This window comes from Chanodichthys erythropterus, chromosome 10 (genome assembly GCF_024489055.1).
Source record: "Chanodichthys erythropterus isolate Z2021 chromosome 10, ASM2448905v1, whole genome shotgun sequence".
NCBI lineage: Eukaryota > Metazoa > Chordata > Actinopteri > Cypriniformes > Xenocyprididae > Chanodichthys > Chanodichthys erythropterus.
In genome coordinates, this window is record NC_090230.1 from 48,123,893 (window position 1) to 48,135,445 (window position 11,553).

The 11,553-nt window shown below is 37.3% G+C and overlaps 2 protein-coding genes across 2 annotated transcripts; both read left to right on the top strand.

Moving 5' to 3' along the window:
* Positions 1–143: 143 nt before the first annotated feature.
* im:7136398 (schwannomin-interacting protein 1) lies at positions 144–5,557 on the top strand. The gene is made up of 7 exons (XM_067399343.1): positions 144–466; positions 1,685–1,917; positions 2,468–2,598; positions 2,680–2,767; positions 2,865–2,978; positions 4,226–4,346; positions 4,740–5,557. Exons 2-7 carry the CDS (start codon positions 1,720–1,722, stop codon positions 4,838–4,840), a joined length of 753 nt encoding a protein of 250 aa, XP_067255444.1. The 5' UTR covers positions 144–466; positions 1,685–1,719; the 3' UTR covers positions 4,841–5,557.
* Positions 5,558–9,805: 4,248 nt separating this feature from the next.
* On the top strand, positions 9,806–11,080 carry LOC137029695 (P2Y purinoceptor 3). The gene has a single exon (XM_067399344.1). The coding sequence runs from the start codon at positions 9,806–9,808 to the stop codon at positions 11,078–11,080; it is 1,275 nt and encodes a 424-aa protein (XP_067255445.1).
* Positions 11,081–11,553: the final 473 nt, after the last annotated feature.

Sequence of the window (11,553 nt, forward strand, 5' to 3'; positions counted from 1 at the left end):
GTGATTTTCTACATAATTGAAGCATTGCATCACAGCTTTCATCAGCAGTGTGAACACGACACTGTCCCGCAGACTTTCCCATCTGCTCGCAGTCCTCATCTCCCAACATGTGAAATCGGACACCGTCTTTCTCAACACTTTCCCAAACAGTCTTATCTGCACTTCCAGCTGTCACTATAACAGTATACAAAACATTCGCGCAATTCAAACTTTAACAGAAGCAACTGACTCCACAAGTTCAGAAGATTGACTTCGATAAAAAGTCGCCTTTAACTTGCGGTTTAAGAAAACAGGAGAAGAAGCACGGACGGAGGGCGGGAGGAAAGGGAACGCCAAAGGGGTGTTTCCTCTCCAGCAGAGGAAGGATTGAAGTAGTGAGAAATAATTCATTAAACTGAGCGTAATGTGTAAATACATTGAAGTTTAGGTGACAGTCGCGATGTCGACCTCAGTTTTCCGATAAAAGGTGAGTGAATTAATGTCATCAACATCTTCCAGAAAAGAAAACAGGAACTGGAGGGGCTCAGCCGCAATACGATCCAACTTTGTCACTTGTAATATTAAGTATAAAGTGTGTGATTGATAGAAAAAAAAATATCTTGATGATTTGTTTGTAAAGATGCACGTATTAGTCATGCGTCACGAAGCAAACGGAAAAGCTGCTTTAATGTGACTGACTGGGCAACTAAGTTGTTTTCTCTGAAAACAAGAATTTTAATGTAGCATGGTTTTCCTTTAAAGGCCTGAAATGAAATTAAATACCCTAGTGTCTTATTTGGAGGGTCTTTTCATTTTGTCCATCGTGGTGTGTAAACAATGACACGAACAATGAACAGATAGCCACTTTTAGTAGGCTATGTGTTATTGCAGGCATTTTCTCTTGTAGCCTATGTAACTTTATACATAAACAAAAGTGTGGTAAATGTATTTTTTCTTTTGTCTTCACGAGGACGTCTTTTGGCTTGTTCCCAGCCATGTTTCCAAATTCTCCTAGCTGTGTTAGGAAATATGCTCAGTTTGATTGCTAAATGTCAATTTTGCTATAAAACTGTCAACCCTGTTGTAACTCTAATTCGTCTTAACTCTATCTCAACATACACAAGACCATTGGGATCAGATACTTTTTTTAGGACACAATATCAAAAGTGACAGTAAAGACATTTATAATGTTACAAAAGATTTCTATTTCAAATAAATGTTGTTCTTATGAATTTATATTCATCAAATAATCCTGAAAAAAATGTATAATGGTTTCACAAAAATATTAAGCAGCACAACTGTTTTCAACATTGATAATAATGTTTCTTGAGCAGCAAATCTGCATATTAGAATGATTTCTGAAGGATCAGAAAATTCAGCTTTGCATCACAGGAATAAAACATTTTAAAATATATTAAAATAGAAAACCATTATTTAGGTTGTGTATATATATATATATATATATATATATATATATATATATATATATATATATATATATATATTTCACAATATTACTTTATGAACTGTATTTTTGATCAAATAAATGTGGCATAGTTGAGCATAAAAGACTTTAAAAAAAAACATTACTCTTACTGACCCAAAAATCTTTCAAAATAATTTAGCTTTATGAAAGATTTGGAAAGGTTTTGGAAATGATCTTAATTCTTTTTACTTGATTATATTTATTGTTTTGTGCTTTTAGCCTGTCTGTGCTGGACTAGCACCACTCTCCAACGGATGGAGGAGAATCCAGACAGCGACAGGCATTATGAGAGGACCACAGATGACCCCTCACCCTCTGGCCAGGGGACCAAACAGAACAGTGAAGAGCCCCCCCTGGGTGATCACGACCTACCCATCATGCAGTGGGAGGATTTAAGTTTACGGATTGCAGAGCTAGAAAGGCAGGAAGAGGAAAGAAGAAAAAAAGCAGAGGTAACATTTTATCTGGACTTTATAATATTTATATTTTTCTGGAAACTGTGATGCATTTTTTTAGGATTCTTTAATGAATATTTCAAAAGGACAGCAATTATTTGAAATAGAAAACTTGCGTAACATTATAAATATCTTTACTGTCACTTTTGATCAATTTAATGCATACTTGTTAAATAAAATTCTAATTTCTTCTTTTTTTTTATCTTACTTACCCCAAACTCCTGAATATGATGGTTTCAAAATGAAGAAACTGTCTGATAATAATAAGAAATATTTCTTGATTACCAAATCAGCATATAAAGGATCTGCTATTCCATCACAGGAATAAATTACATTTTAAAATATATTAAAATAGAAAACAGTTATTTTAAATTGTAATAATATTTTAAATATGACTGTATTATTGTATTCTGGATTAAATAAATGCAGCCATGGTGAACAAACATAAGAGACTTCTTTCAGAAACATTAAAAAATCTTAATCTAATCTTTATATATATACATATATGTATGCAACTATTGAGAAAAGAGACCTCCTTGTGTTTTAGGGTCTAGGTTTATCAGAGCGAGACAGAATACTTGGATGCTGGACAGGGTCAAAACACCATTCACTCCACCGGGAGCCATGGGCAGATGAGAACGACTACAGTCCCTGTCGTGTTCCAGTCATAACGTCACGGTATTACGCATGTGCAGGTTCATAATGTTGAGATACATTGTTCTGATGTTTCTATTCAAATGTGCACTGTGTTTTAAACAGATTTAATAGCCCTAAAAATCTTCAGCTCTGTTTCATCAACAACAGTGAGAGTGAGGGGGAGGATGACGAAGGGGCATCTAGCAAGGAGGTGGGTGCTGAGAGTCGTGATCCCTGAGTTTTTCAAGTTCTATCTCAGGTCATGATTTATGAGGTTGCAAAAGGTATTATGTTTTTGTCATCCTCAGAGCTCATGTGAGGTGGAGGTACGTGGGAGTTGCTCTCCGGGGCTAAAACAGGAAGTGAAAGCAGCACTCAGGGCTCTCAGAGACAAGCTATGGGCCGAACAGAAAGAGAAAGAGGTGAGAGGTTTCAAAGGCATAGTTCACCCAAGAGTATGGTCTGTCTTTCTTCTGTGGAACACAAAAGGAAATGTTTTTTTAAAAAATGGAGCTTGTAATGGGTACTGAAAATTTCAAGCACCATAAAAGTATCATTCAAGATATTTGCTTTTGTGTTCCACTAGACAGGATGACTTACAGGTGAGTAAATGATTACAGAAAAGTGGCCTTGTTTCCAGAACTATTTTTCCCTTTAATTTTCTTTTTAAGAAATCTTCAACAAAGAGTTCCTGTCATGAATCAAATCAACCAGCTCTGGGATGATTCACATTACAAAGTTTCATTTGAATTCTATATTATATCTATATTTTGTGAAAGTCGCTCACTACGGCTGCATTTATTTGATCAAAATTACAATAAAAAGAGTATTATTGCGAAATATTATTTTATTTCAAATATCTGTTTTCTATTTTGTAATCTATTTTAAGATATAATTTATTCCTGTGATGCAAAGATGAATTGTCAGCATCATTACTTCAGTCTTCAGTGTCACGTGATCCTTCAGAAATCATTCTAATATACTGATTTTGTGCTCAAGAAACATTTCGAAACAGTTGTGCTGCTTAATATTTTTGTGGAAACTGTGATACATTAGTTTGACTAATAGAAAGCATATATTTGAAATAGAATCTTCTGGAACATACTGTCTCTTTTGATGAATTTAATGCAGCGGTTCATAACCCGGGGGCCACTAGGGGGCCTCAAGATGATTTAAAATTATTTATATTTAAATAATTATTTTTTAATAAATGTGTGATTTCTAGACATGGGGAAAGTCATGTAAATTTATAAAATCATAAAACGCCATTGGAATTTCCCTCCATTCGTTTTCCAAACTGCTTGTCTGATCAGATAGTAAATTCATCAGGCAGGAATTGTGTGTAAAACTTTTTTTTTTTTTTTTGAATTATAATCATTAATCCTTCAATCATTATTAAGGGGCTTTGGAGTCAAAAAGGTTGAGAACCTGCCTTGCTGAAAAAAGTATTAATTTATTTAAAGGTTTATACAGAATCATTGAAAATCTGTTTCTCTATGGAGAAAATAAATGGGAGTTTTACTTCAGGAATGTTGCTGTTGTACTCTGTGAGTGTAAGATTTCTGTGTTATTTGAACTTAATCCAGTTTGTGTTTTTTTTATGTGACTGTCTTGGTGGTCATTCATTTCTCTGGTATTTATTTTTTGCATATTTTTGTTTTATTTTCAGCAAGAAGCCACCCACAGTAACATCAACATAAGAAGAAAGATTCTTAGCCTTAGTGATCTGCAGACATGCTCTTTACTGCAGCTGAATGCGCTCAGGGCCTCATTGAATGAAGACATTCAAGGTATCTTTTTCCTCAAAGATACAATCTGCAATCGTTTAACTGCAACAACAACATTTTCAATCAAAAATGAGACTCACAAATGTGTTATAATTTCTGGTTACACTTTGAGGCGATGTAGTTACATTGTACTTATTATATTAGTACTGAGTAATATTCATTAACTACATGTACTTACTATAGAGTTACGGTTAGGGTTAGGGTTTGGTTTAGGGTTAGTTACTTGAAATTTTGTGTAATTTACTGTTATTACTGTAGTAAGTACATGTAGACGTCACCTTAAAAATAAGGTGTTACCTAATTTCCATGCTTCTTTAAACTCATATCCAAAATGTTTTTACACTTTTAAAATGACATAGATTTTTACTCATACACTAATTTGATTTGTGCTTTTAGATTTGAGCTCAGAACTGGTGAAACATCTTGTAGTACGAGACCACCTTCGGACTAAGCAAGATGCTTTGCTCCTGGATGTACAGGATATGACATCATTGTGAACAATTGTTGTTTGCAACAACTGCGTAGATGCAGTTCAACGTTGGCACTTTCTGAAAGCAGTCATTTACTGTTACTCATCCTGTGGACTAACAAGGCCAGAATATCCTGTTTGTTCTTGAAGAAATGTAGCCCTCAAAGAAACTTTTGCTAAAATGTGAGTCATTGATTATAGTCACAAGTTTTATTGTGAAAAAAAGTGCCTTAACAACGAACCCTAATGGCTCTGATTCATGTCTCGTCACTTATGGTTTAATTTTGCATCTGTTAATAGAGAATATAATAAGCTGCTGTTAAAGCCATATGTGATCAATAACTGTGATGTATTAATCATCCGTTACATTAAGCATTCCATTGAAATACAGTATATGTAATCGTCATAAGAATATAAACAGTGTGAATTATGCTGTCATATGAATGTGCCTTACAACTTTCCTGTGTATCATACTTATACATGAGAATGAATATCTCAGTGCTAAATATTCACAATAATTTAATAAAGCATTTATTTTATATTTTATACACAGTCGTCAGCCTTTTTTTGTGGAATTGGAAATGCAAGTAGTGGAACTATGACAATAGACCCTTTTCACATTTCCAGGTTTCTCAGAAGCAGGAGAAAGTTCATTAAATATATTTTTTCGTGTTTCCATTTGTTCAAATAGCAAGAGAAAAACTCCACAACAGTGTTTTCACAACTTTCAAAAACAGGAAATAAAATAGAAAGCAACTGATAACGGCAGTCAGTTAACTAGTTTTTTGTGATTGGATGCAAAGGTAATATAATACTAAGTATAGTGTTATAAATGAAGAGTTGATGAAGTGCCATCTAAAATTTTCTTCTAAAATTAGCATTTTTATGTTTATGTTCATTAATTTCACTTTAATGGCAATGAAAATTACCTATTAATTGCCATTAAACTGAAATTGCTGAACCTAAACATACAAGCTTGATAAAAATGCTCATTTTAGAAGAAAATTTCAGATTGCACTTAGAGGCTTTTGCATCTGAACTCTTCAAATGTTCATACGTTTTTTTAAAAATGAAAATATAAAAAACTTTGCAGGATTAACGATATTGATGACCGTTAAAACGCGCCATCACAGTCTGTGAAAAAGGTTTATTATGCTATTCATAAAAAGTAATACTTAAAAATTAAAAAAATTGATATTTAAAGTATCATCATGAAACGGAAGTTGCAATAGTCTTTTCTTTATTGTGATGTATATCCAAATGAAACGGCTTCTTGAACAAGAAAAAATGTAGGGCGGGGCTTGATTTTGTCCATTGGGTATTGATTGGATGGTTGTGGTTTGCTATTGGTCGATCTCATGTGAGTGACAGGTTGTCCCGCCCTCATGCCAATAAACACGTTGTCAGAGAAGAGAAGAGATGTCGCTGCAAGAGGGAGGGGCAGTTATTTTGATTAAAAATTACAAGGGCACATTAATTTAAGAAAAAAATAATGATGATAATAATAAATACACAAAAAATATTAATCAGTTTTGATTTCATGGTGACCTTGCTGTCGTTTTGGGGTTCCTCGGGTTAGAAGAACCTTTTGGAGAACCTCTCAAGGTGCCTCAAGAATTCTAGAAGAAATTGTAAATTACACTTGTGATTTATGTTGTTGTTGTTGTTTAAGTTTCTTTTTAATTAAAGTAATATATATGTATGTATATGTGTATGAATACATGCAAAAATTAATTTGTACGGAAGAATAAATGTGTAATTTGGTGGTGTCACATTGTAAGTTTGTCTTTTGAGCTGTTTCTCCTTCCTGTACATGTTTAAAGGGTTAGTTCACCCAAAAATGAAAATGATGTCATTAATGACTCACCCTCATGTCATTCCAAACCCGTAAGACCTCCGTTCATCTTCGGAACACAGTTTAAGATATTTTAGATTTAGTCCGAGAGCTTTCTGTCCCTCCATTGAAAATGTATACGGTAGACTGTCCATGTCCAGAAAGGTAATAAAAACATCATCAAAGTAGTCCATGTGACATCAGTGGGTTAGTTAGAATTTTTTGAAGCATCTAAAATAAATTTTTGTCCAAAAATAACAAAAACCACGACTTTATTCAGCATTGTCTTCTCTTCCGGGTCTGTTGTATATCCGCTTTCACTCCACAGTGACGCTGCTTCTTTTTCTTCTTTCCTGTTTTACACTGTTTGGCATCCAGCTTATTGGTGCATTACCGCCCACTTCTGCACCGGACAGTGACGCGATTAGGACATCCGCGACATGCACATGTAACATGGTTAGTAGTTGTGGGAAGAAGGAGGCGGGAACCGGCGAACATTCAACGTAAACTTTAATCTCAAAATACACAAACAAAACGAAAGTAATGCCGGCAGACCCTCGCGGACGTCTACCGGCCACACAAACATAATAAAACATAAAATAAAGTCCAGGCCTGGTCCTCTCTCGTCCTTCACTGTAGTCGCTCCTCCTTTTATGCTCCCGGAGCTCCTCCGTGAGGGACTCAAGGCCGGTGAGCCTCCCAGGTAAAGCTCATTAACACTCGCGCCACCGGCCCCTCACGGCTCTCGCCCGCCCTGCTCGTCACAGCACACCTACGCACAATTTTTAAAAATATAGCAATACCAAAATACAAACAATGTAGAATACATTGAATACAGTGTGCGTCTCCCTCAGGAGCTCGGGCGCACTAGATAACACGTCATCAGTGTCACTGTCCGGAGCAGAAGGGGGCGGTAATGCACCAATAAGCTGGATGCCAACCGCCGTAAAACAGGAAAGAAGAAGAAGAAGCAGCGTCACTGTGGAGTGAAAGCGGATATACAACAGACCCGGAAGAGAAGACAATGCTGAATAAAGTCGTAGTTTTTGTTATTTTTGGAGCAAAATGTATTTTACATGCTTCAAAAACTTCTAACTAACCCACTGATGTCACATGGACTACTTTGATGATGTTTTTATTACCTTTCTGGACATGGACAGTCTACCGTATACATTTTCAATGGAGGGACAGAAAGCTCTCGGACTAAATCTAAAATATCTTAAACTGTGTTCCGAAGATGAACGGAGGTCTTACGGGTTTGGAACGAAATGAGGGTGAGTCATTGATATTAGTCATTTTCATTTTTGGGTGAACTAACCCTTTAAATTTCTTTGTTATTCTTTGAGTCTATGATTAGTGTCCTCAGTTCAGGTGTGTCTTTTTAATTAGTCTTGTTTAGTCCTCTGTTTCCTTTGTATATAAGCCCTCAGTTTCAGTCTGTTCTTTGTCTTGCATTGATGTTGTTTTATGGTCTTTTGGTTGTAGTTATTCTCCAAGTTATTCTCCTGGTTGTGTTTTCATTTTATTAAAAGTCTTCCAAAGGATCTCCTTCGTCGTGTGCTTCTTTATACAGCCACACCGTGACAGATGGATCCACCCCCCACCCCAGCCGCAGTATCAATTGTATTTTTTGAGGTGACTTTAATAATATTAAAGGTGATGCAAAATTATATCCAGTAAAATAAGTTAAGAACACATATTTGGTTTGATGTGAATGACAGGCCAATTGAGTGGTACTGATAAGGTTTGAGGGGGTTCATAAAACGAAAATGTTGGAAAACACTGGTTGTTAAAATGATTTGTATACAGACTTGTTTACCCCTGGTATTTTTTAAATAATGAACCTTGTGTGTTCTGTAGGGTTGTTGAACATAAATGTACTCAACTGCATGCAGCTCAGCTGACTGACCATTCAAGCACAGTGGATGGCGAGAGAGAGAGAGGGCATAGAGGCGAGACAGAAAAGAAGGAAGCACACAGAATTAGTGATTGAGACATGATTAGTAAAATCTTGCAGATTTGGATAGTAAATTGAGAAAGTAATTTGTAAACAGAGACTGTAGTTGCAGTGCAGCAAAACACGGCACGGCACTGAACTTTTCATCCTGACCTTTTATCAGATGTGTGAAGAAATGAATGCATTTTGGCTGCACACTGGAGTTACCCTTTTTCCTTGACCTTTAAACAGGTAAGATATTTCATCTAGATCTATCAGAACTAACAGAAAGCAAACAAGCTTTAATACTAAGTGGTGGAAAAAGAAAAAAGAAAATTGCTTTAAATTAATAAAGATGACCTATAAAGTCTTTTTCAATCTCGATATCACTATCAAATTTTTCTAGTTTACATTTTGAAACTTTTAATAATCAAATCATGGTGTTTATAATTGATATGCACAGTTTTGTGTTGAACTGTACGCTGGATTGGGTTTCCGCTCAGCATTTCTTGTCTGAATGAATGGGTATTAATTATTTACTGGAACATACCTGCAAGGACACATGATATTGTAATACCAAAGCTGTCTCTGTAGTACACAGGAATATTCATTAAGAAACAAACTCAAGAATATCATGAACAAACACTGAGACATTGTCATTAGTGCTTCATGTTATGTAGGTACTATGCATATAGATGAATGCATCAGCCATGTCTTGACATAAATTAGGCATCTTAACGCACACGCTTCACAGTTTTCTTTGCAAACGAGGTCAGTTAGGTCAGGAAGTGACGCATGTTGATACCTCTCAATTGGTGCAAAGCAAAACTGCAATGCAAAAGATCTTGTCTAATACATGGGACACAAAAAAATGGGGGATGGAAAGATGAATGAAGGGTTTACGGAATGGTTTGTTACTGATTGATGGGGTAATAGACCAGAAGTGGCCGAATCAGCACTATAGACAGATAAAGTTGAAGGGCTGAGACATTGGTCAACCTGCAGTTTGCTTGGAAATAAACCATAGGACGGACAGCAAACACGAAAGTTCAGATTTACAGTGCAATCACAGTAAAAATATGTAACGTTCATCTGTTTTCTCTATCTCGGAGCGATGTCCTCACAGGATATCCTGAAGGTTGAAGAATGTGGTGCTTCTAGATTGAGTTGAAGAGGCAAAGAGTGATGTGGCTTTGCAGTTACAAGATCAAGGACAGCTGATCATGAAGACCAAGGTTTCAGTCTCCAATGCATCAATGCCGGCAGATGTTCTCAACCACAGTGCACAGCACAGCTGTAGCATCGACGAGTCCTACAAGTACGTCATCTTGCCTCTGTGCTACTCCTTGACCTTCTTGCTCAGCCTCGTCCTGAACTCCACCGTCCTTCTGCGGTCCTACCGGTGCAAGAGTGGCCGTCAGTGGAACACTTCGCTGATCTACATGGTCAATCTGGCCTCCACGGATCTGATGTACAGCTTCTCACTGCCGTTCCTCGTGGCTAGCTACGTGATGCGTGACCACTGGGTTTTCGGAGACTTCATGTGCAGGCTGGTGCGTTTCTTGTTTTACTTCAACCTGTACTGCAGCATCTTCTTCCTCACCTGTATATCCGTCCATCGCTACATGGGCATCTGCCATCCGATCAGAACCATCGCTCTTGAGAGCAAGCGGGCGGTTAGAGGCATTTGCGCTGCCGTTTGGGTTGTGGTGTTCATACTTACGTGCCCCATCGTCCGGTTTGCCAAAACAGGGGATGTTTTGAGGAAAATAGGAGGTGGAGCGACTGAAGGAGTTGATTCTTGGTCGGAAAGTAGCAGTGATGCTGGAAAAGCCGAGGTGGAGGTGTACAGGAACTGTTGGGATGACGCAATAGACACAGAGTTTTCCGAATACGTGCCTTATGGAATCGTTCTGCACCTTCTGGGCTTCTTTTTTCCTTTCATCATCATTGCGTGGTGCTATTCGCAGGTAGTGAGGACCATCTTCCAGACGCTACACTCCCAGCCACAGGTGCAGGAGGAGGGGGGAATGTGTGGAGGGGTGGAAGTGGTCAAGGACAGGATGTCCGTGTCCATTTCGGGCTCTCAACACGCGCCGTACCTCAACAGGCGACGCAAGTCCATCAAAACCATCGTCGCCATCACCATCCTATTCGCACTGTGTTTTTTGCCCTTCCACATAACGCGCACGCTCTTCCTCGTCCTCAAAGAAACAAAGGCCGTCGAGTGCCAAACCATGCGGATGGTTTCCATTTGCTACAAGATCACTCGGCCGTTGGCTTCCTGCAATTCGTGGCTCAATGCGCTCCTTTATTTCTTAACAGGAGACAAAAGCTTAGCCTGCTGTGGACGGTCCAACGCCGGTCATAACACCCACCTTCTCTGGCCTTTACAGATTCTTGGAGGACAGAAAGAGGCTGAGGAACAAGAGCAAGGCAATTCACATAAAGCAGACGAAGCTCATGAAAGTGACTCAAAATCATCAGGAATAACATAGATGAGGTTGGGAATGCACAAAGGGACAGGCCTACTTTAAATGCTCCAGATTTCATATTATTTATTATTCATTAATATTACTGAGTAATTTCACACAATTTTGAGTATTGCAGCATGTTTTATGCCAGTATGTGATGAAGCAGTTATATCCACCCACCTCTTTTAAACATTATGTTTTTGTGTTTGTTTGTTTGTGATGGATATTTGGGGAGTCATTTAAAATCAATGAATAATAATAAAATAATAATTCATCAAAGTATAAAATTGGCATTTCTTAAGCACAAAATAAGTTATTAATTGCTGAGTGACTAGAAGTAAAGTACTGTTAACAGGCCAAAATAATATACAAAAGAAACAGGAAGCAAAAAGTTACTAATTTACATCTTGTCACAATTAAACCGATTCGCTAACACTATTAGCAAGGCATGCCCTGTATGTTGTAGAGATCCTGAAACTGTTCAATTGCACATCCTT

Coding starts and splice junctions, on each gene's coding strand:
- im:7136398 (XM_067399343.1), top strand. CDS start 1,720: ATGGAGGAGAATCCAGACAGCGACAGGCATTATGAGAGGACCACAGAT. Junction 2,599..2,679: donor GTTCCAGTCATAACGTCACG/GTATTACGCATG, acceptor TGTTTTAAACAG/ATTTAATAGCCCTAAAAATC. Junction 2,768..2,864: donor AAGGGGCATCTAGCAAGGAG/GTGGGTGCTGAG, acceptor TGTCATCCTCAG/AGCTCATGTGAGGTGGAGGT.
- LOC137029695 (XM_067399344.1), top strand. CDS start 9,806: ATGAAGACCAAGGTTTCAGTCTCCAATGCATCAATGCCGGCAGATGTT.